We start from the raw sequence: 27,889 nt of genomic DNA on the forward strand, positions 1-27,889 counted from the left end.
CTCCTACTATGGTGTTGGGCCTATATATTGCATACCAGGTATCATGGATCAGTTTGGATATGTCAAAATACTTGAAGAGGTCATGTTGCCTTATGCTGAAGAGGTCATGCTCTTGAAATGGGTGTTTCAACAAGACAATGACCCCAAGCACACTAGTAAATGAGCAAAATCTTGGTTCCAAACCAACAAAATTAATGTTCTGGAGTGGCCTGCCCAATCCCCGGACCTAAATCCAATTGAGAACTTGTGGGGTGACATCAAAAAAGCTGTTTCTGAAATGTGAATGAATCGTGGAATGTTGTTAAAGAATCTTGGAGTGGAGTAACAGCTGAAAGGTGCCATAAGTTGGTTGACTTCATGCCTCGCAGATGTGAAGAAATCATGAAAAACTGGTTATACAACTAAATACTAGTTTAGTCACTCACAGGATTGCTAAAAAAGCAGTTTAAACATAATAGTTTTGAGTTTGTAGCATCAACAGCAGATGCTACTATTATTGTGAACACCCCCTTTTCTACTTTTTTTTTTTTTTACTAATAGCCCAATTTCATAGCCTTAAGAGTGTGCATATCATGAATGCTTTGTCTTGTTGGATTTGTGAGAATCTACTGAATCTACTGGTACCTTGTTTCCCATGTAACAATAAGAAATATACTCAAAACCTGGATTAATCTTTTTAGTCACATAGCACTACTATTATTCTGAACACTACTGTATGAACTAATGGCTGAAAATCTGAATTAAATCTATCCTGGAGACAATATGTTTAAATAACTAAGGCAGACATTATAACAGACTTCAACACACACAGTTTGATAAAATGAAATATGTTCAGTTGGGGAAAACTATGTTTGGATGTTTTCAGCTACATAAACTTCTGACTGTAACTATGTTCATGGCATGGACTGGAAAAAAGAAAAGACAGATTTACCCCCGAGTATCCAGCGATGTCCTCAAAGTATCTGAATCTGGCAACCCGACCTTTCTGAGCTGAACTGTCTTCAGCGAGGCCGCTCTCTGTCTTCTTGTCTTTCCTAAACCTCGATTTCTTTTCTCTAAAGTTTACATTGTGCGCCACCTATAAAGAGTCAAGCACAAAAACGGCCATGTTTTTATTTCACCTCATGTGGAATTGTGTTCATCAATACCATCAGGATGGTTTGGCCTCCTAAAAGAGCCATGCTGTCATCACAACAACCCAGATGATATTCAGGGGCAGGAAGTCATCCACATCCTTTAGATCTCAATAGATTTTGCAGCCTCGAGATGCAAACTGTCATATTTTTGCATTTCCGTCATCGAGTAGTCTTCAGACTTACTTTTTTGAAGCGCACTTTCAGATTATTTTGAGGCTGCTGTTGATCATAAGGGAATGCTTCATAGATCAGAAGCTCCTGTTCCACATGTACCTAGTAAACAGAAACACTGCCTGTCAAATGCTGTTTCAACAAATCTTTCTCAGAAACGCACGAAAGCAACATTTTCCCCAAAGAGAGGAAATTAAAACCAACACCAAAATCAAAATAACAGACTCATCGAACCAAACAGCTCAGAGATATGGAGGGACGAAAACAACAACAAAAAACCCCCAAAACCCAACTCACCAACAAATACGGTCTGCTGTGATTGTTACCAAGTGCCACTAAGGACACTTCTTTGACCAAAGGGATGTCCCCCTGACGTGTCAGCTCCTCTTTTTTACTGTCCCCCTGCGTTGCCGACTGGCCAGAAGAGCTGTCAACCAGAACTCTTTGGCCAACTGGGAAGTTCTTGACCAGGAACACCAGCCGCCATTCTGGTAACTGATAAATCTATCAAAAACACACACAAAAGAATTAGAAATAATATTTGTCAAATATATCTTTACTCTTGCCACTGATAAGCAATCTATAAATAAAGTCTGAAGCCAGTCCATGAACTTCATCCAATCAAGTCAAAATTATGAATAAATACACTGCTGCAACAGCATCAGAGATTTGTAACTAAAATGAGCACATAGGCATCCAGAAATAGGTCCAGTGTGCACAGCTTGGAGTCTTGTGTTCAGTATGTGGTCCCATGATAGATCACCACCACTGAAGTCCACTGAATGCAGTGTGCCAACTAAAGAAATTTTACATTATTAATCCACAATATTGAAAGATTAGCATTTGTTCAAAATTCACAAAACATTTACAGGAGATTTAAGTTTTTTTTTTTTTAATTGGAAACAATTCCCAATAATCCCAAATTAAAGATCTGATAATACAGAAAAAAGTCACTTCTATGTTTTCAAGGGGGCTGCAAAGGCCGCGAGGTTACATTAACAACCTAACCTCATTTGTAAGGTTAAGCGTAGAAACCAGTGTATATAAATAGGGTTTTTTTTGGGGGGGTCCCCCTCCCTGATGGGAGGGCATCCAGAAATGCTTCATTCTAGCCTTTTCTTAAAAATATAAAGTGATCCTTGTGGGACCAGTTTCTACGACAACAATACCCAGCCAACAACTATCTTATAATGTACTGCAATAAAATGCACTCACCCTAAGCAGGAACACTGCATCTGTCCAATCTGCTACCACAAAGGACTTTTTATTTTCTCTCAGAATTTGTGTGACATTACACTGAATCTACAAAAACAAATTTCTTCCGTGAGAGTGACAAGTTTTGCTGCGTCTGACTGGTTGCCTAAATAGGCACTGCAGTCACGACATACCCTTCTGAAATGTTCTGCTTGGTGCCGCCACACAAAAAAGATAAGTGCAGCGCATTTTCTCAAGGTGGCCACATACGCTCCGTTCCCATCGAGAGCAATTTAAAAAAGAAAAAGCGCCACATGGACACGGCATCTCGGATGATCTGCAGTAATATTTAACCACATTCACAATGTGGTGACAGATTTATACATGGTAGAAGCAGATATGATCGTACCCTCAGAGATGCCAAGTCTTGATCCACAGCAGGTCTTTATTATCCATCCTGAGTACCTTAAGTCTCTGGATGTTGTGGGACTGTCTTGGCTGACACGCCTCTGCAACATCACGTGGCGATCGGGGAGAGTGCCTCTGGATTGGCAGACCGGGGTGGTGGTCCCTCTGTTTAAGAAGGGGGACCGGAGGGTGTGTTCCAACTATAGGGGGATCACACTCCTCAGCCTCCCCGGTAAGGTCTATTCCAGAGTACTGGAGAGGAGAATTTGGCCGATGGTCGAACCTCGGATTCAGGAGGAGCAGTGTGGTTTTCGTCCTGGTCGCGGCACACTGGACCAGCTCTACATGCTCCATTGGGTGCTCAAGGGTTCATGGGAGTTCGCCCAACCAGTCCACATGTGTTTTGTGGATCTGGAGAAGGCGTTCAACCGTGTCCCTCGGGGCACCCTGTGGGGGGTGCTCTGGGAGTACAGGTTATGGGGTCCTTTGCTAAGGGCTATCCGGTCCCTGTACGACCGCAGCAGGAGCTTGCTTCGCATTGCCGGTAGTAAGTCAAACCTGTTTCCAGTGAAGGTTGGCCTCCGCCAGGGCTGCCCTTTGTCACCGGTACTGTTCATTATTTTTATGGACAGAATTTCTAGGCACAGCCAGCGTGTAGAGGGGGTCTGGTTTGGGAACCACAGAATCTCGTCTCTGCTGTTTGGTTCTGGTGGCTTCGTCAAATCAGGACCTTCAGCGTGCACTGGGGCGGTTTGCAGCCGAGTGTGAAGCGTCCGGGATGAAAATCAGCACCTCCAAATCTGAGGCCGTGGTTCTCGTCCGGAAAAAGGTGCTTTGCCCTCTTCAGGTCGGTGGAGTGTCCTTGCCTCAAGTGGAGGAGTTTAAGTATCTCGGGATCTTGTTCACGAGTGAGGGAGGATGGAGCGTGAGATCGACAGAAGGATCGGTGCAGCATCTGCAGTGATGCAGTCGCTGTATCGGACCGTCGTGGTTAGGGATGGGTATCGAGAACCGGTTCCTTTCGGGTATCGTTAAGAAATGATTCGATCCACCGACATCAATAACCTTTGTGCTTAACGATTCTGTTATCGGTCCTTCAGAGTGGCCGTTGTTTTGGGGGGTGTTTGTCAGGAAAATGATAATTTCTCTACATTGATTACAGACCCTGTAGTGGCTCCGTAATCAACTTTTCTGCAGCGCGGCTTTGCTTTGAACCTTGAACCAATCGAAGCAGTGGTTTGCAGACTGAAGCAATGCTTCGATCTATTGCTTTGTTTATTCTTTCTTTCTTTTGCTTAATTTTCTCCTGCTAAAACCCTAAAGAGCATACGTCTGTGAGTATTATTTACCTTTTCTATGTTAAACCGACCTGTTATGGTCTTCTGAAACAGTTGATAGATGTATTTTATAACTTAAACGGGAGCGATGCTAACACGTTAGCATGTCTATGGCATTTTCAATGTTAAAAGTTAGCATTTAGCAGTTGCAGCTGTCATCACGTTCGGGTGCATTTGTTTTCAAATTGTAATATTTCTTAAATTTATTTTTGTTTATATATTAATAATCTAATGATTATTATATACAATTTTAGAGAAAGAGACAAAATGAACCTGAATAGAAACACAACAGAAAATATAAAAGCAACTAACAATGAACATACATAAATAAATAAATACAGAAATAAGTGTTTCCTGTGAACACCTAGTGACTCTCACACCTCCATTTCATCCCTGTCTTATTTAAGTTTAATGACAGTTTGTTTCGGTCAAACCATATTTTCAGTTTGTTAATTTCTTCAGTGATTTCCTCGAGAACTATCTGCCAAGCTAGAAAACTGCTGCATCCTAGTAAGAGCAGAATACTACTGGAATGCATTTGAATAAGGAAAGTTGGGGGGGGTTTTCTCACTAAATGGATGCTGCACTCACTGCAGTTTATTGTCTGGAATAGTCCCAGATTGCATTTCAGAGCTTCTAGAATTGAAACATTTTCATGCAGGTTGTGTTGGGGGGTAATTTTGGGTTTCAGCTTTTTTTTGTTTTTCACCACTTTCATCCCTGAATATGATTTGTGATTCCCTGAATATGATTTGTGATTTAAAGTTACTAACTGGGACTCCTGTCTTGTTGCGAGAAAGAAACGAGAATCGTCCTCCGTTCTGTTCACACAGCTAAAAACGCTGCGCGACTCTCTGCCGAGTCAAAACAATAGAGTCCAGTCGGAATTAATAACTTCAAAGCGAAACACCGTTTTGTTTATTTTTATTTATGTCGAGAGATCAAGGATACAGTGACCAATTTCATATTTATTTACTTTAAGACTCAATGAAATACATAGAAAACCTGTAAAGCCTACTTTTAGTACAAAATTCACGAGGTATCGATAAGGGAATCAATAAGGAATCGGATCGATAAGCAGAATCGATAATGGCATCGATATCGATAAAATCTTATCAATACCCATCCCTAGTCGTGGTGAAGAGAGAGCTGAGCAGGGGGGCAAAGTTCTCGATTTACCGATCGATCTACGTTCCGATCCTCACCTATGGCCATGAGATTTGGCTCATGACCGAAAGAACAAGATCACGAGTACAAGCAGCCGAGATGAGTTTCCTCTGCAGGGTGGCTGGGCGCTCCCTTAGAGATAGGGTGAGGAGCTCGGTCACTTGGGAGGAGCTCGGAGTCGAGCCACTGCTCCTCCACATCGAAAGGAGTCAGTTGAGGTGGCTCGGTCATTTTTTTCAGATGCCCCCTGGACGCCTCGCTGGAGAGGTGTTCCGGGCACGTCCCATTGGGAGGAGGCCCTGGGGAAGACCCAGGACATGCTGGAGGGACTACATCTCTCGGCTGGCTTGGGAACGCCTTGGGGTTCCCCCGGAGGAGCTGGGGGATGTGTGTGTAGATTGGGAGGTCTGGGCAGCTTTGCTTGAGCTGCTGCCCCTGCGACCTGACTCCGGATAAAGCAGAAGAAAATGGATGGATGGAAGGTCTTTATTAGCCAATCTGGTTTGGCGAGAGCGGGCAGAGATGGAAAGTACAGAGTCCAGGGTGTTTATCCACACAGTACAGAGTCGGGAACACCTAACATGGATCATACCTCCATTACACTGTTTTCCCTGACGATAATGCACCAGTGGGTGGGGTCTGCTTTGCCAGAGCTTCCCTCACTCCCAGAAGGAAGCGATGGTCCAGAGATGCGGCTGAAGTCATCCTTTGCAGGTGCTGTACTGGTGCCGGAGTCTCCATACAGCATTTCCTCTTCATCATACACCGTGCTACTAAAAGATAAGAAGATCAGGGAGCCACTGAGTCACTCTGACGTCTTTAGAGAGACTGACTGTGCTGCAGTGTGGAAATGAGGAACATTCTTACCTGAGATCCTGGATGACGGTCTCAGCTTCAGACTGACTCTCCATGGCTGTGCTCTCTCTGGCAGAACACCTCACTTTATTTTCGGTTGTAAACATGCCACTCACGTCTTGGTATGCACACAGTGCAATCACACGCGATTGCTGTGGAAGGAGAGAATTGAAGCAATTTATAAATATCTGCAGCATGCACATGCACTTGCAATGCAAAAGATGTTTTTGAATGAACATACGAGGCTACACTGCGTCTTACGCTCAAATTTCGATTCTCATGTTGACTGATGACCAGACTTGAGCTGCAATGTCTACAGTGTCCACATGGTGTAAATCTGTTTTCGGATGTGAATTTACATACAGGACACCCCCAAAGCCTAATCAGTACTGGATGCTTCTGCTGGCAAGTGTCTAAGAAGTACCCATCTTAGATTTTTGTCCAGAAAGACATGAATATTTTGACTATCTTCTCTTACGTCTTGTTGGCATGTCATCGTAGATATTCACAAAGTGAAACTTTTCCCGGCACTGGCATCAGCGTTTGGCTCAAACAGCAAAAAAAGTAGATGAGTGAGTGGGTGGGTGGGTGAGTGAGTTAGCCCCTCCCAGCTAGAATTTACAGACAAGAACTCAAAACGAATAAATGCCTTCATATCGCAACTCAAGAAGAACATATAATGGAGACAAAGCATATTATATGTCTATTGTAGGAATATATACATAATCATGGGTGCAAGCAACTGAAAAGTTTTTGACTGAACATTTTCTCTAAGTGGACAGCCGAGCACCAAAGGTGCGAGGTCCCCTTGGGGGTCCAGGGGCAAGCCCCCCTGGAAATTTCGGAAAAAAAAAAAAAAAAAAAAATCATGCAATTTGGTGCACTCTGAGAGCACTTTAGTCAGTTTTTGTTGGTTTAAATCAGTGGTATTTGACTCTTATACTGGAACAAAATATGTCTCAAGTCTTAATTTCATTAAAATTTATTTTCTATCTTGTATATTTTGTCAGTAACAAGTTTCCACAGATGGACTTACCGTCTGTATTAACTGACTAATTCTGCTTTCATTGTTTTCATTCTACATTTATCAAAAGAGTGTCTTATAAAACAAATCAATAATTACACACTTTCTACAGTAAATAATACACTTAAAGCTACATTTTAAGTAATTTAAAACTGATGCAATAGTTAAAAAATGAAATTAAAAAAAGACCATCACCAGATCAAGACCACATATTAATGCCAAATTCAACCATATAAACTATATAAACAGTTCTTGAAAGTTAGAACTATGGAATATGAAAAAAAATATAAGGTATACAAAAATAAGTTGACCACAGTACTAAGAATGAGTAGGAAGTTGTATTTTGAAAGGTTAATGAATCAAAACAAAAACATTAAAGGAATATGGAATGTAATTAATGGATTACTTAAAGATAAGGCAGATATCATGGACACCTATCCAGAGTATTTTATTGACAGAAATGCTGAGAATTATAATATGCAAAATGTGGTGAACAAATTTAATGAGTTTTTGTAAATGTGGGCCCAGATCTAGCGGCTGGAGTCCCTGCAAGTAATGAAGGTCAATCACTAATTGAAAGAAATCCAAAAAGTATCTTTTTCTCAGGAGTAAATGAAACAGAAATTAAAGAAATTGTTCGTAAGTGTAAAAATAAATGCTCCACTGACTGTTTTGACATAGACATGAAATTAGTAAAAAAAAAAAAAGTCATAGATGGCATAACAAAACCATTAACGTATATTTGTAATATTTCACTGCAAAATGGGATATTCCCAAACAAAATGAAAACTGCTAAGGTAATTCCAATTTTTAAGACTGGTAACAAGCACATCTTTACTAACTATAGACCTGTCTCTCTCCTCCCACAATTCTCAAAAATACTTGACAAAGTATTTAATGACAGACTTGAAAATTTTATAGAAAAATATTGCCTGTTAAATGAAGGCCAGTATGGTTTCAGACCTGGAAGATCTACATCTATGGCCATTATTGATGCAGTAGAGGAAATTGCACAGTCATTGGAAAAGAAAAAAAAAATGGTATTGGAGTTTTTATTGACTTAAAAAAAGTGTTTGACACAATTAATAATTTAATTTTACTAGAAAAATTTGAAAAGTATGGGATTCGAGGAGTAGCATGGGAATGGATCAAAAGTTATTTAACTGAGAGGCAGCAGTTCGTAAAAATGGGTAAGTACGAATCTTCATGCAAAATTATCACATGTGGACTGCCACAGGGTTCCATACTGGGTCCAAAATTATTCAATCTGTATATAAATGAAACTGGTCTTATTCGCTGACGATACAAATATTTTCTATGCAGATGATGATTATGACGAGGTTATAAACACTGTAAATGAGAAATAGGCAAAAATTAAAATATGGATGAAACAATAATAAATTGTCACTTAATCTTGAAAAAACAGCAAGGAAAATCCAAATATATCTATAACTATTGATGGTAAAGTAATAGAAAAGGTAACAGAAATCAAATTTTTGGGAATAATAATAGATAAGAATTTAAACTGGAAATCCCACATTAATTACATACAAAAGAAAGTATCAAAAAATATAGCCATTATAAATAAAGCAAAGTGGGTACTTAACTATAACGCCCTGTACGTTTTATACTTTTGTTTAATTTATCCTTATTTATCATATGTTATAGAAGTTTGGAGTAACAATTACAAGAGTACTCTAAGGCCACTGGTATTACTTCAAAAGTGTGTAGTACACGTTATCCACAAAACAAGCTACCTGGAACACAAAAATGCACTCTTCTTACAGTCCAAATTATTGAAATTAATTGATTTGGTGGATTTCTGCACAGCTCAACTGCTATACAAAGCCAGTAAAAATTCTCTACCGGCCAACATTCAAGCCGAATTTATAGAAAGGGAAGGCGGCTACAATCTGAGGGGAAATGGTAAATTTATACCAAAAGCTGTAAGAACCACGAGAAGAAGTATGTGTGTTTCAGTGTGTGGAGTGCGACTGTGGAATAGTTTAGAATGGAATTTAAAACAATGTCCAAACACTTACCAATTCAAAGCCAAGTACAAAGAAAACATTTTACTACGGTACAGTATACAGTGAAAATTCTTACTATAGTCATTATAGTATTTAGATCATAAAATATTAAATCATTTAGTAATAATAAGTATATCAGAGTTAAGGTATTGTATTGTATTGAATATTGAATCTACTAAATTATTTAGTATTTGTAGTATATTGAGTGATTGAAGAGTAAGCATATTCACGGGCACTGGAATTGTAAGTCCATTCATGAGCTATTGAAATTGTAGGTATATTGATAAGTTATTGAAATTGTTGTCTATTCATGAGTTATTGGAATTGTAAATATATTTAGGTATTGTAAATTAACTGCAGTTGTATTTACTGTCAATTAAGCAACCACTGAAGATATGTGCACTGGGGGTGGGATTTAAAAAGTATTTACTTCTTCCCCACTCCCTTTCGAACTTTCTTGTTGTCATTTTTTGTTTTGCTTCTTTTTTGATCTTGTTTATTTTTTCATATGAGTGTAGAGGTACAGAGAGTACAAAGAAGCTTTGTTCATTTGATGTGCTTATATTGTGAACTGCCATGATACTGGAATTGACAACTAAGTTCGAAATAAAAAAAATTTGATTGATTGAACCACCAGACCAACTGAATTTTAAATAAAGTCTTGTGAAATACTGTCACCAGAATCCAGCACTTTCAAATGCCACAAGTTTTAATATAAATGATAAAAATTATAACCAATGAACACCTTTACAGTATTAGCATTTTATTTTTCTTCAAAATGTTTTATTTTACAAAATATATCTTGTCATTTTTGAATCGATTAAAGAGTAAAAACTTAAATCAATTGTAAGTACTAAAAGAAGTTTATGTAGAAAGCAATTTAGCCAGAAGGTCGAGAGGGTGAAGTGTTGACTTTTTGAGGCCCCATTTAGCACAAGTCATTATGATAATGACTTGTGCTAAATGGGGCCTCAATGTGTCACCAGCTGATTCAAAACAAACGCGGAGAAACGTTCCTGTTGATCAGGTGTTGAAACATATTAAAGCACAAATGAATGAACTAAGATGACAGTTTTTTTTGTTGCTTTTTAAATTTCATATTCACAGTCTGTGTGCATGAGCACAGACCTTGCTTGTTTTAACAAAAGTTACAATTTAAACTGATTATTTTCCATCACTTACATTCAGATTACATGGTTAATTTCCTTCCAGGGTTTTTTTTCTCCCCCTCCTTCCAGGAAAATCAATCACCAATTTAATTAATTTTTTGATATATACCGTCCAGGTTAGTACACGCGGTGTACCATCATATACAACACTACTTAGCCATTATCAAATGTTGTGATGATGTTGACTAGTGACAGTATATTTAACCCCAACAGCTCCATAGGTGTCTACAAGATGAATGGTTGGGGGATTTGACTACAAGCAGCACTGGGACGGATTATCTCTATCTTTTATTGTGACAACCACCCACAAAACTACATTCCCACGCCTCAATATAGTAGGGCCTGTAAAATACGTACCTCAGTAGTACTGCATGGTACATCATTTCTAACGATTACAACTATTACTCAGAATAGACACATATATTCCATTAGACATATGACATTGGAGGAGACATCCAATGGTTTCTTTGAATTACAAAGGCTCAGTGTCGAGAGTCAGATTAAGATACTGGGGTGGTTATTAAAACTGCTTATATTTCTGCTATGGGGCATTAATTATCTGAATTACTTCATTGGCTGCCGGTTGTGTTCTTGCAGATGTGGTTCTTATTCTCCCGGGTAAATAGAATACTCCTCAGCAGGTAAAATGCGTACATTTTCAGTATCGACCAATCGATGATTTGAGAACAAGATGCATCACTCTGTTGGAGTTTTGAATAGAAATAGATGATCGTTACGAAGGCACTGATGGCTGATTTACTCACGGTGGAGAGCTGTGGTTTCTGCAAGTACAGCCGGTGCATCTTTCCCATATACGAGTCACTCTTCAGCACAAACATAGTGACCACGCCCTCTGCTGTCATGATGACCACGTAAGGGTCAGCCACGGAGCAGTGCACTATGGGAGATCCCAAGTCCACTGGGATGAAGTGGATTTGTGTCACTGGAAGCATAAGTAATGAAAGAGCACAACCCAGGAAAATAAGGGCCACTACTCAACAGAAAGATGCACACTGATATTTTAATGACATATCTGTTTCATACCGTCTATATTCTAAACTACTACTACTTTTTTAATATTTGCATTGTATATTTTGTCTTATTTTACCTCCTTCCAGCAGACGGATGCCAAGAGGTGAAACCTGAATGATGTATTTGTTTTCACCAATGTTCCCAGCAAACACAGTTGGTCCCTGAGTGGCGAAACCGCTGGTGTCCAACTCCATGATCTCCTGCCCCGTCTGAAGGATCTGAAGGGTGACAGGGTCACTCACAGCTTAGCTTAAGATCCTCACTATTTTTTTAGTTTTAAAAAACAGTGATTTTAAAGGTTACATTTAATGTTTTGCACAACTCCACTGTGCTACTGAACATTCCAGTCTCTACAAATGACTTTTTGGGGTAGAAAATGAGCAACAAAATCCTTCCGATTTGTCTGAGAGGAACTTTGTTTACAGAGTTCTCAATTATTTACTGATGCATCTGATGGAAAACTGGGGCACCTCAAACTCATCTTTTCATCTGAAGATCTAGGCCATTTTTGGAGGGACCTATACTCTTGCATGTTCTATTACCAATACAAAAACGCACCTATGCCAACTTTTTGAAATATGTTTGAAAATCAGTATATTTACATAAAGCAAATAAAAAACAATCACACATATGAAGTCACATTGCATTAGAAATTACACATTGAGGTATTTAATATACTACAAATGTGAATGGACTGTGTAAAACTAGGTCTATCATGATAATTAGATTTCAATTTATCGTACGTTATATGGACATGACCTGGATTGATTGTGCCGAATTTAATATTGCCCTTCTGGTATGTTTGTTTACAAAATGATGCCACAATAAACAACGAGGTTTTCACTACCATAGTGTGACACTTTCACAGTGCCTAAACTGAATAAACAGAAAAAATTGTTCTGGGTGTTTTCTCAAAGCTTGCATATTTTCCAACCAGAAGGTTTGGAAGAATAAATTCAAGTAATCTTGGTTTCAAAGCAGCTGTGGTCAGCAATTCACTACGGTGCCAACTTTTGTAGTTTTGGGGTTATACCATGGTTGACTCTTCTCTGCTCAGAATCAGGAAACCATGTGTCTTCGTGTCCTCCTCTGGAGACGGCTCAGTCTTCTTCTCCTCCACCTCTTTCTCCTTTTCCTCCGTGCCCTTATCTCCTTCATCCCCATCTGTGACTGTATTTGTTTCTACTTTGTCATCAGAATCCTCATGTGTTGCAACCTGACACAGAGGGAAAAAAATAATGCATGAAATGCTTCACTGGAATAATGGTTCAAGTGCAAATCACGGAGCATTGAGACAAGAAAGTGAAAGCATTGTGATCTCCAAAGGAAATATGTTGTACTTTTTTGCCTTTCTTGACCTCACTTGAGATGACTGTCCACATGTCATGGCAACCTGGCAACTCAAATGTGGTGACTACTTGTGGTCGGATGCTTCTCTGGTAAATGAAAACCACACACACACACACATATATATATATATATATATATATATATATATATAAAATTACAGTGAGGTATAAATTGCATCGGATATCTCTGAAATGATTTATACATTAATTCTGATGTCAAATAAAATTAGCTCATGAGGTGTGTGTCCCCCACCTTCTCTAACATGTTACAGTTTAACTATCCTAGCTTGTATCTGGGGTGTTTACAGGCTGCTCCACTGATCTCTGAGGCAGCCCTGGTAGACCCAGACGCCATTATAGCACCGTCACATGACCTGTGACCGACGGTCCTCACGACCACAGGATTAGTGACAGTGCAAGGACACATTCACGTGCAAATACGGAAAACCAGCACATAAACTCCTCAGGAAGACTTACCTGGAGTACAGACAGTGCACCGTTCTTGCCATAACCAGAACACACCACGATCTCCAGGTCAGGTTCAGGATTACTCTGAAACTATTAGCAAGAAAAAAAAGCACACATCTTAGAAAAACAAACAAACAAACAAACTGTAACATAGTTAGTGATACAATTCAGAAGTGCCAAAGACACAAAGGGACACAAAGCATAAATTACAGAAGCCACAGATTGACCTTCACACAGCTATACCTCTTCAGATAAGAAAGCAGGTTCACCCATGGACGCGTACGTACAAGGTCCAATATTCAGTATACTGTCGCACACCTTAAATAAAACAATAAAAACCACCTGTCACCTATTAAAAACATAAAATAGATTCAGAAATAAATAATGAAGAGGTCAGGTTTTAGTACCTCAAAGGAATAGATGGCCAGCTGAGTGCCTGACTGAGCCTCACTGCCGTAGACCTCAATTTCATCCACCTCATCTGAGAAAGACAAGGACATATGTGCGTGCATAATTTAACAGCTTATTAATAACAAATGCAACTCCTTTAGTCATTTTTACTTGCCAAGTTCCCTTTAGCAGTTCCGATGTTCCAATACTGTACCCAAGGTTCCAGACATTTTAAAGACTGGATCAAGTACTAACAAATTTTCTTGGAAACTGTTTGCCACCCAAAAGGGGTGCTGTATTTATTAGGTGTCTTTTTCAGCTAGAAGTTATTATTTTTAAAAGGTTGTCATCATCATTTTAACAAGTTTTAGTATCAGTACTGCCATGTAACCACTGACAGAGGACCTATTGTCAAATAATAACCACATCTGTCAATAGGGATGGGTATTGATAAGGTTTTATCGATATTGATGCCATTATCGATTCTGCTTGTCGATCCGATTCCTTATCGATTCCCTTATCGACACCTCGTGAATTTTGTACTAAAAGTAGGCTTTACAGGTTTTTTATGTATTTCCTTGAGTCTTAAAGTAAATAAATATGAAATTAGACATCTGGACATAAATAAAAATAAACAAAACCGTGTTTCGCTTTGAAGTTATTAATTCAGACTGAATTCTATCATTCTGTCTTGACTTGTCAGAGAGCCGTGCAACATTTGGAGCTGTGTGAACAGAACGGAGGATGATTCTTGTTTCTTTCTCGCAACAAGAGAGGAGTCCTAGTTAGTAACTTTAAGCCGCACAAAAGTGAATCACAACTCATATTCAGGGATGAAAGTGGTGAAAAAAAAAAAAAAAAGCTGAAACCCAAAATTACCCCCCAACACAACCTGCATGAAAATGTTTCAATTCTAGAAGCTGTGAAATGCAATCTGGGACTATTCCAGACAATAAACTGGAGTGAGTGCAGCATCCATTTAGGTGAGGAAAAAAAAAATATATATATACAACTTTCCTTATTCAAATTCATTCCAGTAGTATTCTGCTCTTATAGGATGCAGCAGTTTTCTAGTTTGTCAGATAGTTCTGGAGGAAATCACTGAAGAAATTAACACATTGAAAATATGGTTTGATCAAAACAAACTGTCATTAAACTTAAATAAGACAGGGATGAAATGGAGGTGTGAGAGTCACTAGGTGTTCACAGGAAACATTTATTTCTGTATGTATTTATTTATGTTAGTTGCTATTATACTTGTATATTTTCTGTTGTGTTTCTATTTAGGTTCATTTTGTCTCTTTCTCTAAAATTGTATATAATAATCATTAGCTTATTAATATATAAATAAAAATAAATTTAAGGAATATTACAATATGAAAACAAGTGCACCCGAACGTGATGACGGCTGCAATTGCTAAATGCTAACTTTTAACATTGAAAATGCCATAGACATGCTAACGCGTTAGCATCGCTCCCGTTTTTAAGTTATAAAATACATCTATCAACTGTTTCAGAAACCATAACAGGTCGGTTTAACATAGAAAAGGTAAATAATACTCACAGACGTATGCTCTTTAGGGTTTTAGCGGGGGAAAATTAAGCGAAAGAAAGAAATAAACGAAGCAATCGACCGAAGCATTGCTTCAATCTGCGAACCACGCTTCGATTGGTTCAAGGTTCAAAGCAAAGCCGCGCTGCAGAAAAGTTGATTAAGGACCCGCTGCAGAGTCTGTAACGGCCACTCTGAAGGACCGATAACAGAATCGTTAAGCACAAAGCTTATTGATGTCAGTGGATCGAATCATTTCTTAACGATACCCGAAAGGAATCGGTTCTCGATACCAATCCCTATCTGTCAATGACACAAATTTTAAAATTTATGCAGTAAAACCCACACACAGACACAGTGCAACCTACAGAACAACGAAACCACAGTTACAAAAAAGCTTATGTGGAAGCCCCGCTGACAGCTCCAATCGCCAATCCTTCGCTCTAATCCTTTGTGCCCTTCTCAACCCCCCCACCCCCCAAAGCTAAAATTGAAATTTAGAATCCACATTGGTATAAAAATCAAAATTTCTCCCAGCACCAAAACATAAAACTTTACCCACAATTTTTCAGGTTACCAGGACCACAGAAAATAAAGAGAGTGACATCAATTTCAACAACCAAGACTGGGACCCATTCAGAAATCAATTTGATTTATATAGCACCAAATCACAACAAACAGTTGCCCCAAGGCGCTTTATATTGTAAGGCAAAAGCCATACAATAATTACAGAAAAACCCCAACGGTCAAAACAACCCCCTGTGAGCAAGCACTTGGCGACAGTGGGAAGGAAAAACTCCCTTTTAACAGGAAGAAACCTCCAGCAGAGAAATGAGTCCACTCTGGGTTCAAATGCTTCATATGGTGTATTTTCACTTCAACTCATGTATAATTCATGCAGCAGATGGTTCAAACAGCTGAGCAGTACGGTCACAGTAGCAAAGCGCAAACTTTTTCAAAGCCATGCTGTTTGAAATATTTACTTTATTATATTTACTACCCAGCTTTATCTATCCATGAAGCCAGAGGACACACACCAATTAGCTAAACTGCAGGATTGTCTTACAGACATAAAGACATGGATGACCTCTAATTTCCTGTTTTTAAACTCAGATAAAACTGAAGTTATTGTACTTGGCCCCACAAATCTTAGAAACATGGTGTCTAACCAGATCCTTACGCTGGATGGCATTACCCTGACCTCTAGTAATACTGTGAGAAATCTTGGGAGTCATTTTTGATCAGGATATATCATTCAATGCGCATATTAAACAAATATGTAGGACTGCTTTTTTGCATTTGCGCAATGTCTCTAAAATTAGAAAGGTCTTGTCTCAGAGTGATGCTGAAAAACTAATTCAAGGAACAAGATTAAACATACCTGTCCAGTTGGAAGAAGACTCCACCCGTTTCTTTTTGTTTGGTGGTTCCTCCTGGAATGATTAAACAATCACACCATTTAATGCATAATTATGACACAAATCTAAAACAACTGTTGGCCGTTGGGTTCACTGGCCCTTCATAGATAAGGAGACACATCACAATGACATTTCAACTTACCTGCTTCTCTTTGTCCTTCTCTTGTTTTTCTTTGCCCTCCTCTGGGGGTGTGTCCTGCAGCTTCTCTGTGTACTTGAGAAGCAAAGAGTTTCCAAGGCGGGAACCCAAGAAAAGGTATCCTGGCTCCATCGTCACCATCTGGAGGAGGAAAGACCAAAAAGAGGCAGGAATGGTGGTGATTAGTGGGAGCAAGGGGGAGAAAATGTCGATTCTGAGCTCACTTTTTTTTCGGGTGCATTTTCAGAGCAAACAGCACTTTTTCCATTTGATTCCAGATAGTTCGTTGTCTGCTTTTTCTCTGGCTACATCATGACTTTCACAGTTTCACTTGTTGGAATAGGAAAAGCGTCACCATTTATAGAAAACATCTTCAGTTTCAGAAACAAGTGTGCACTCACGCAGGTAGTCAGGACGCTGGCAGCAGCTTTGTCAAAATGAAAAGCTCGGACGCTCCGCATGCCATCGGTTACAAGGGTCAACACGTAACTGAAGGACAGCAAAGACACAGTCAAGAGAAGTCACACATCACAGTCGTGGTTGTTTTGACTGTGTGACACTCACATTTCTCCTCCTTTCAGAGAGATGACCATCTTATCATGGGCAATAAAGTCAGACTGTGCGCAGTCCAGTGTGATCTTCACTTCATCCTGTACACCTGCAGACCCAAACATCCACATACCACATGAGGTGTGCAAGACTGAGACTGCATATGACAGACGAGCAGCGGTGGCCCTGGCTTTGACCACCACACCTGGGCTTTGGAAATGAAACAAACCGACAAATGAGCTCAAGTTTCATGTAATTTCAAAATCACGTATGTTGACAGACAGAGAAAGAAAAAGTGTCTGCTCTTTGCTACATTCATACAAAATGTTTGGGGTTGCACGGTTCTGTGAGAGTTATTTGTGTTATAGTGATGGTCTAGTGATTAAGCGTTGGGCTTGAGTCCAGAGGATCCTTGGTTCAAAACCCTGTCTGGCCAGAAAAAAGATCACTAAAGGCCTTGGGCACAGTCCTTAAACCTTAAGTTGCTCCAGGTGTGTAGTGAGAGCTTAGAATGGCAGCACACTGGCATCAGTGTGTGTGTGTGTGTGTGTGTGTCGGGGGGATGTGAGGTGGAAAAGCGGTATATAAATGCAGCCCATTTACCATTTCTAGAAAGGAAATGAAGATGAAAACTCACTAATGAATAGTTTACGCCTCTGATTTAGCACATTTATGTGCTCCTCAATCATTTGTTAAAACCAGCAAAGCCCACACACAAAACACTTGTCTTCCTTAAAAAACCAAAAAAATAAGTATCAAATGTTGATGATTTGTTTGTAATTTGAAATGAATTAAATTGAATAATATGCTGTGTAAAAAGGGTACGCACAATAAGCTGCAGCTTCAGCCTACACCTTTTTGGTCAAAGCTTTATTTATCATTATTATTATCATCAATATTTCAATACTTTCTTTTTCAGTATTTATTATAATGTAAGTTCCTATAGTATTTTTATTTGGTGTAATATATTAATAATAGTGAGCAAGACCAAAATAAACTGAGTTGAACTGAAAAAGTGATAACGTGTTTATCCTTTGGGGAGGAACTGAAGCATGCTGTGTGATTCTCACGTGTGTGTAATGAAATAAGTGTGGCTGGAGGGTGGATAGTCTATGTGTCTGCTGTAAAATTACATCATTATTTCATTTTTTAAACCTTATTACTTGCCCTAAATTGTCTCCGACCCAACTTTGTTTTAGAATATGTTGTGGGCCTGAAATGCAGAAATGGATGGATATTAACAAATGAAATGAAGTTGACCAAACAAAACATGAAATCTCTTTGGTTAATACTGTCTGCAATAAAATGAAAGTCGAAGTAAATTTACGAATCACTGTAGTAATTCTTTTTTTAATTTGCATTTTCCATATTGTGTCAACTTTTTCTGATTTGGGGTTGTACACAGGGAACACATAGCTGTTTTTTTGGTCAATGGATCAGGTGCATAGCAAACATTCCCCAGATTTTATTGTTTATCAACATGGAGGCAATTAGATTTGTTCATTTATCTATTTACAGGATACATGACAAGGTTGTTCCAAACCCTAGGAATGCAAGTGTAGGGGTGTGTGTGTGTGGTGTCTCTTACGCAGTGGAAATGCAGTGGTTCCAGTTGTTAAAGAATTGAGAGAAACGCCATATGGTGGAACACTCTGGTTTAAATACAGCAACGAGTTCACGGCAAACACCACTACGCCACCTGGAGAGATTTGTTGTGTGATCAGCCCTCAGACCAAACATCAATCAACTGGACGCAACACGGTATTCATTTTTAGTACTTTCAGATCTCACCGATGGGTTTGGGAACAGCCATGACCTGCGTACAGTCAAAAGGCAGATTACTGAGAGACCAAATGACGGGATGGACCTTCTGCATGATGTTGAGAGAAATGGCCACGATGCTACACGTGTCCTGCCGCACAGCCACACGCCTAGCAGAGTGAAAGGACAAAAACAAGAATAATTTGAATTGCGAGCAAAATAATCTGGCAGGTTTAGATGCAAGAAATATAAATCATTTTCTTTCACAAATTGTTTATTCACACAAAAATAATGTCTCGTTATGTTAACAGGTCAGAATCTCAAGACAATCTGGTCATAAAAGCTAAATGTGTGCTCGACTGACCCAGGCCAAGTCTGGTTTGGCTCAAAAAGAATGAGCAAGGTGGGCTCATAGTAGCCATGAAGGAACTTCATATCAATGATGTTTAGCAGCTTCTCGTCCAACTCGCGCACATCAATGATGTAGCTCGGTAGGAAGCTGGATTTAGGTCTGCGGGTAGAACACAGAGATGGCTGCAATTAGAAGATTACAATATATATGGGGGGGGGGGGGGGGGGGGTTCAAATACTGTATTTTACACAGTTCGGATGACAATCTAGTATCAGTGTGAAAAGCAACAGAACAAAAATGGTGCACGTTTTTTGGAATCTGAGTGACTTAATGAGGAGATTGTTCGTGAGACGGCAGACGTACCCTTCCCCAACACCACCCTCCGCCTCGTCTGCCAGAGTGTCCTTTCGGAATGGCAACACCACAAGTTTGGTGCCATAAATCAGCATGACAGCACAGCGATTCTCTGGATCAACACGGACAATCGGGATGTGAACATTCTGTACGAACCCATCCTGAATATCGAAAAGAAGGCAGGATCAGTTTAGAATATACATTTTTAAGCATTAGAATCGTTCATTTTTCACATGCGTGTAAAGGTTTCCTCGAGTTACCAAACAGTTTTTAATTTATGGTTGATGGACAATACAGTTCAACTTTCTTATATTCAGAATTTTATTGTGTCGTCATACCCTGAGCTCCGGCTCTTCAAAGAAGTGAAGAGACAGTGTTTTGAGGTCATGTGTCCCTGGATCATACTCCACCACCGACAACTGGTGAGACAACACACACACACCCAGAGAGCCGTCAAAACCAACACCTACCAAGAGTCAAACGCTGACAGATGCTCTGATGTCAACAAAAAACTGTGGAGGAAGGTTGGAGAACTCATCACGGCACACGCAGACGGTGGTTTGTTGGTCAGCCCAGTTCCAACTGGATTAGCCGTGAACCAAGTAGGATCTTTGTAATCCTCACCTCCAACTCTGTGTACTTTTTCCCATATAAAGATGTTAATTTTATTATAAAAAAAATCAAGAAACTTTAACATGAACGTGGAAGGACATGACACAAGATGGCTATTCATCTGTTATCACCAATATAGAAAACCAACTTTTACTGATTAGAAAAGCAAGGGTACAAATACCAGAGTATAATCTAACACATCAGTCTAAGTTCATGAAGATCTTACAAGTTCAAAGCTTTATATGAGCAAAACAGAAGGTGTTACCTCTGAGGGACTCACAGCAGCCTACATGTACTATAAAATATTTCTAACAGCTATGCAAGACTGTGATTATTTATGTAAACCACCAAGAGCCTTTGGGAATTCCACTTGATCTAAGGTGACCAGACAGATAATGTGAAAATACAACAAAACTGATACCTTGCAATTCAGTCAGAGAATACCAATTTAAAAAGACTAAATTTGCTTTTATAATACCCCAAAAGCTATGCCCAGAATGAAACAGGCCCATCTATGAAAACACTCACTTTTTGAATCAAACATAAGACCTTCACTTGAATTATCTTGACTTAGAGAATTCCCAATGATTATTTTAAGACTGCATTTTTGACTTGTCCCTCATATTTACTGTTGAATTTGTGTATTATGTCAGCAGCAACTTTCACATTGTAGTATAGAGACTTCCAGCCATCATATAACTAAATCAGTTGCTAATTCCAAAGTTTTACAGACACAAATGCATTTAGGTTGCTGCTTCTTAAACAGTGCACATAAAATTTTGCTCAACGGTTTTCTCAACTGACTTTTAACTTGGATCACAAAACTCATTCAGGGTTTTAGCAGCTAATTTTACTTGCTTTATATTTTATTTCATTTATTTAAAACAATGCCAAATCACAACAAGCTGCCTCAAGGTGCATCACACAAGTTTATATATATATGTTACTTTACATATTGCTGGGTGGCATGTGCATTCCCCAAGGTGGACTAATAAAACCTTACTAATATAATGTCATTTCGTGTAGGGTTGTATATTGTATTTTTAATCTGAATATACAAAGTATCTAGTAATTAAAACTGTCTCATAAGTGTAGCAAAACAAAAACATTTAAGATGTAGTGAAATAGAAATATTCAGGGAATATATGGTATCTGACAAAATATACTTCATTACCCCACACCACCATGTAACACACATGTAACATGGCCGTGTAACTTTTGTGACTAAGTTTACAAGGATTATTTAAACTCACAAATCTGCCACGCCCCTAAAATTTTACGTTCAATCACTGCCTTTTTTTCTGCCAAAAATGTTCACAGCTCCACAACACACAATGTTAAAAAACTGACATTAACATTCAAAACAAAGAGCAGCTAAAACATCTTGTTCTGCAAAGGTACCTACAGCACATTAAGCAGTACAACAAAAATTCTTATACCTTGGCATCTTTAAAACTCAGCAGTAGTGCATCTTTGCTGGCTCCCACGAGCTGCACACTTGCCATAGACATAACATTGCCAAAGAGCGTAAAGGCAGCCACCTGCTCCAGCTTCTCCTTACGAGTTTTGCCATCTGAAGAAGAAAGAAAGTGCTTAATACACCAAAAGATGCATACTTTAACTTTAAATTATAGCGGGTCACCCTCTCAAAGTACACCTAATAAAATACACAGCCACTCCAATACCACACTTATGGAGAAATCCCAAATATTAGGTCTGTATCAAACAATTTTAAACAACAGTGCTTTGAGAAAATTTTAATTTCAGGCAATTTTAAACATTTTGCTTAATGAGCGGTTCAGTTCAACTCCTGACATTTATAGCTCCTGTGATACAGCGTGTACATCTTGAAACTTGGGTCAACTCTTTTTGCATTGTAAAATTCTAAAATGTCATCAGACCAGGTGCATCTTACTGAACTTTTGCTGTCTTAATTTATAACTACAGTTTTAAATTTTTTTCTAGTATTTGAAGCAGTCTGTGTGTCCAACGACACACCTGGAAATGTTTAGGCTAATTACTTAAGTAAACTGTTAAATACTCCCAAATATCAGTACAGCACAGAGTAAATAACTCATTTTCATCCTTGAAAATATTGAAGGATAACTCAAGCATAGGAAGTCCTCTCACATTAAGACAGACTGCAAACAGAAAAATGTTTTGAAAAAATTTTGTGATGTATTTGTCATTTTTATTATGAATACAGTTAAAGCCAGAGAACCAGCTCAGAGCCAGATCACATCTCTCTCTCACTTTTTTTTTTTTAGACCAACACCAACACCCACACACACAAACACACAGGAACACAAAGTGGTATTGCTATTTAAGCGACATCGGCACTAGGTGTGAAAAAGAACAACTGCATTGGGTGGAAAATAGCAGTGACACTTGTGCTGGATATTCAATAGAGCTCACAGTACATATAAGATTTCAAGACATACCTGAAGACTTATCAACCTTGGATGTACTCTGAAATGACAAAAATGACATTTTAGTGTAATGCTCTTCCATTTGGTTAAATCAAAAATACCAACAACCACCTACAGATTGTTCAGAACTGACTACTAAGTAAGACCAGAAGTAAAGCACGCACAAGAAAAATGTTTAAATTCATAAAATGGTTACAAGAGAAACTACATGGTTTTGGTTATTTTGCCAAAAGGTTTTTAATGTGTGAACCAGGATGGCACCATTTGTTTTCTGCCACTTATCCAGATCCAGGTCATGTTGCCAGCTAAGCCCACAGTTCTCAATTCCCAGCCAAGTCCTCAAACATTTTCTGGGGATCCAAAGTTGTTTCCAAACCAGGTGGGAAATATAATCCCACCAGCATTTGTTGGGTCTTCCCCAAGGCCTCCTTACAGTTGCACATGCCTGCAAGACCGCCCAAGGGAGATGACTGTCATTAGATGCTTGAACCACCTCAGCTGGCTCCTATGGATGTGACGAAGCAGTGGCTCTCTTCTGAGTCCCTCCTGAAGATCTGAGCATCTCACCCTGTCCACGAGTGTAAGACCAGGTACCCAACAGAGGAACCTTATCCTTGGCCTTGTTCTTCGGTTTTACCCAAAGCTCACGACCACAGGTGAGGATAAATCGACTGGTAAATCACAAGTCTCAGCTCTTTCTTCACCATAATGGTCCAGTAAAGAGTCAGCAGGACCTTAGACGCAGCCCCAAGCCATCTATCAATCTCATGCGCCAACTTAACTCCATTTGAGAAAAAGACCACAAGAGACTTATACTCCTCCACTTAGGGCAATAATTTTCCCCTGACCCAAAGGGGAGAATCCACCATTTTCTGAAAGAGGACCATGGTCTCAGATTTGGAGTTGCTGGTCCTCATCTCATCCCATCCTCTGGTTACTTTATCTGCTCCAAAAAGCAAAACTAAAGCCTCAGGTATTTACTGCATGCCGATATATATGGTAAGTAAGTCCTTTCGGCTTCTCCCCCTTTTCACTCGGAGTCACCACAGTAGATCAGAGGTGGATCTACATGATGAGCTGGCACAAGTTTATAACAGATACCCTTCTTGACGCAACTCCACATTATATGGAAAATGGCCTTGATCCAGGAACATTCCATACTGGAAACAAGTGCGCTTAACCACTTGATCCTTGTGTGTGACTTGACAGTAAGAAAAGTACCTGAACATGTTTCACAAAAGCCAAATGCAACAAAGCCAACATCAAAACAGTGGAGTTCTGGAAACAACAGAGATGAATCCCCACCATTACAAGGTGCTAAACATAGTTTGAACTGCAGTAAAAATGCAGAGGGAGCAAAGGCATAATTTTCTTACAGAGAAGACATGCAACTTCATCTCAAGTTTGCCAAAAGGCACATGAGAAATTGGACCCAAGATTTGATTGGTTTTCTTGTGTGAAAACCTATCTTTCACTCCACCGTCAATCTGCTACTGGTAACAAAACAGATGACAGAATTTCTCTCATCTGAGCCCACATTACCTCCACATCGTGAATAATCCTGTAGACATAGAGCTGAGATGTCCCAGCAACAACCAAATTCTTCTCCTTGTTGGAAATGAAGTTGCAGTAGACAGAAAACTCCACTGCAGTGGGCGTGTGGGCCTGTCTGAACACAGCATACATCCTGCAAGAACCTCAGCATCTGCAACACAAGGACACATACACTGTTCAATCAACCCCACAACCCAATCCCTCGTTTTACAGCCCTTTGCATTCATTTATGCGAACATAATCATTACATAAATCTATCTGATCGCTTGCCATGGATGACAATTGATGCTTCTATGTGAACATGCTAACTAGCATCTTGCCGAATGTAGCTAGTCTAATTAGCTTAAAGTTGATTGCAGTAAATACGCATGAACACTAAGCATTAACTCGCGTTTTTAAATCGCAGAGCAGCACAGAACAAACGGATAAAAGCCGGTACACTTAAAAGTTAGCAACGTGGCTAGCATCCATTACTTATGTTAATTAGCACGACACAGTACCCGTCTTAACTTTCACATGTTAAGACGGGACATGTTAACATACCTAGAGCAGATACATTAATTGAGTTCGTTGACTTTTTCCTCTTTCTTCTATTCACATTTAACAGGTCATATTATAAGATGCTCAAACAGCGATCAGTAAGCTAACACAAATGAGCTAATATGCACCAATGAGCTTGTACTGTGGTTCCACCAGACGTCTTCTTCTTCTGTGACTTTTACTGGCGGCTTGCAATCTCAGTGCACTACCGCCATCTACTGGACTGAGGTGTAAACACATTGGGATGGCAATGGACAACTAAACTAAAACAAACAAACAAACAAAAACCCTAAAGTCTCCTCGCAAGTTGAGTTCTTTTCAGAAAATCTATAACTGCTTTGGCTGTGGACTGAGCACCGGGTAAACTAAGTAAGTGGCGTAATGAAACAGAGTTCTGCGTTCTCTCTCTCTGCAGAGTACTGGCTAGAGGTGGGCGGATCGATCCTAATATCGATAAGATCGATGCCAACGCTGGTATTGATATTGAACGATCCTCGTGTAAAAAGATCGACACTCAAGCTTTTTTTCTCTCCCGCACGCTCTGACTGCTGCGCACGCAGAATAAAGAAAGTCTACTCTCTGTCTGTAAGAGCAGCGCTGTGTTGTGTCACACAACACAGAGCAACGCACCCGTGTATTGCGGTTTGTCAGCCCTCTACTTCAGGTGATTTTAAGTTGTGTTGAGTGATTGTTTTTAAACAAAAATGTTGATTGTGATAAAGTATTTTGTTGTCACGTACAATGTTTGGCAAAATTCTATTTTGGATCCTTTGCGTCTATGAAGCTTAAATATGGAAAAGTATCAGTATCAATATCGATATCAGCGATACTGGCCCTGTATTTACTTGGTATCGGATCAATAACAAAATTCCCGGTATCGCCCACCTCTAGTACTGGCTACATGTCAGGAGTACATAACACCAGACGTCGAATGCGTCATAACTGGTGCCATATTAGAAAGGTATATGTGTTTTTTTTATGAACAAGAGGTACTGTACAAAATCTTAAAATTGCTGCACACATAAAATAAAATAACACAAGGGGCCTATTTTATATGATTTGCATATAAAATCAAATATAGGGCAACCGGATATTTACCTAACAAAAGAAGCTAGTTTTTAAGCATTACTGGATTGAATCAATGATAAATACTTTAACTCATTTCTCCAATGAATAATGTTTGGTTTTGTCTTGAAAAAAAAAAAAAAAAAACATTTGTGTATGTAATGTTTGCTTAGTAAAATTATGTTATTAATACCAGCCACTTCTTAGTTTAGGGCTAGTGGCCAGCGACCACCTTAGTATTTCCTGTTTTTTTCTTGTTAATGGTGACAAATTATACTGTATTTCTTGTTTCTGATGCCTGATTCTTTTGTCTCTGTTTAAGGTGCAGCTCCATCCAGAGATGGGTGTGGTATTTGGGCTGGAGACCCTCCTGTCCTGTGCACCAATATTTCCTGTATATTCGTTTTGTGAATTGTTCTGTAATTTATGTCTGTATCGTGGCCCAAGCATAAGGTCACCCCTTTGAGTCTGGTCTGCTTGAGGTTTCTTCCTCAGAGGGAGTTTTTCCTTACCACTGTTGCTCTGGTGGTTAGTAAGGTTAGACCTTACTTGTGTGAAGCACCTTGAGGCAACTGTTGTGATTTGACGCTATATAAATGAAAATAAATTGAAAAACTGAGTTGAAAAACTTCATCAACTGACTGCTGTCCGATCCACAGACCACCCACCAACTTATGTAGGTTACAATAGATTCATGTTTAGAACCCCGGGGCTGTAGAGCCAGCAAATCAGTGCACCTTCCTTTATCCATTCATTACTTGAATCCCCGTATTCGAGTTCAAAAATAATTAAAGGCCATATTGCAATGATGTGGAACATAAAAAGTTGAGTTGTGGGTTTGGAAGATTCTCCTGAATTTGATTAACATCAATTGAAAGATTAGTCCACCAAAGCAGGAGCACGATAAATTAAACCTCTCCAGACTACCACCTTCTTTTTAGCCTGAAAATGCTGGATATGATGCTTCTCAAGCTTCAAGTATAATATGAGGGTGCACCACGCATTCCCAATGTAAAACCAAATTTGACACACATACGTTCGGGAACTGCCCAGGTGAAATCAGTCCCTGCAAGGGGTAAAATTTAAGTTTTTCACACCAATTTGCACCAAATGTGGCACATATATGGAGGTCGATGAGAACTTTTCCAAAGGTCAATCATTGGGAGCAAGGTCACTGAAGTCAAAGGGCAGTTCAATGTCACTTGTGGTGAAAATTTGACTTTTCACCCCAGCTTGCACCAAACATAGCACATACATGGGGGTAGGTTCTGGCATTGCCCTATACAAGTTCAATTGTTTGGGTCAAAGGGCAGAAGTGTTTCTACTCTTATTACCATCAAACTTGGCACAAATATATATAGAGGACGGTTCTCAAATTGCTCAGCAAGGTCAAATTGACCAAAGGTTTGATAACTTGGTAGAAATTACCCAACAAACCTGAACGGAGTAGGTCAACATACTTGGAATGTCAATGAAGGTCAACCCCAGAAAATGTCCTTCCAGAACAGATTTGTGAATTTTCAACTTGATTTAACCTAAATGTGACACAGGTGCACGTTGTTGACATTTACCGAGCTATAGCTGTCAGTGTAAATAAGCGCGTATGAATGGTTGATAAATGAGGTCCGTGGAGTCTAAGGCCAATTCAAATCAATATTGCAGTTTATGATTCATGATCAAGCAATACAATATAGAAAGTAAAATAGGTACCTAGATCAAGCTACTAAACCCACTCAATAACCGTTTTACTTTGATTGTAAACATTAAAAAAAAAAAAAAAATCATGCCAACTTCTTCACGATTAATACATTCACAAAAAAAGCTTTCTCAAGCA

At 39.2% G+C, this 27,889-nt stretch overlaps 1 protein-coding gene across 1 annotated transcript in view; it reads right to left on the bottom strand.

The window, feature by feature from the left end:
• Positions 1-24,582, bottom strand: part of cpsf1 (cleavage and polyadenylation specific factor 1) — a 33,042-nt gene extending 8,460 nt beyond the window's left edge. The window contains 24 exon segments of the mRNA XM_034161538.1: positions 932-1,078; positions 1,320-1,409; positions 1,605-1,811; positions 6,006-6,186; positions 6,281-6,420; positions 11,256-11,434; positions 11,600-11,741; positions 12,557-12,739; positions 12,864-12,959; positions 13,350-13,430; positions 13,584-13,658; positions 13,748-13,821; positions 16,664-16,715; positions 16,843-16,980; positions 17,241-17,328; positions 17,404-17,497; positions 18,977-19,087; positions 19,180-19,319; positions 19,514-19,660; positions 19,865-20,016; positions 20,194-20,274; positions 21,907-22,040; positions 22,909-22,936; positions 24,439-24,582. Of these exon segments, the coding sequence (XP_034017429.1) occupies positions 932-1,078; positions 1,320-1,409; positions 1,605-1,811; positions 6,006-6,186; positions 6,281-6,420; positions 11,256-11,434; positions 11,600-11,741; positions 12,557-12,739; positions 12,864-12,959; positions 13,350-13,430; positions 13,584-13,658; positions 13,748-13,821; positions 16,664-16,715; positions 16,843-16,980; positions 17,241-17,328; positions 17,404-17,497; positions 18,977-19,087; positions 19,180-19,319; positions 19,514-19,660; positions 19,865-20,016; positions 20,194-20,274; positions 21,907-22,040; positions 22,909-22,936; positions 24,439-24,582 (2,904 nt within the window).
• Positions 24,583-27,889: the final 3,307 nt, after the last annotated feature.

This window comes from Thalassophryne amazonica, chromosome 20 (assembly GCF_902500255.1).
Source record: "Thalassophryne amazonica chromosome 20, fThaAma1.1, whole genome shotgun sequence".
NCBI lineage: Eukaryota > Metazoa > Chordata > Actinopteri > Batrachoidiformes > Batrachoididae > Thalassophryne > Thalassophryne amazonica.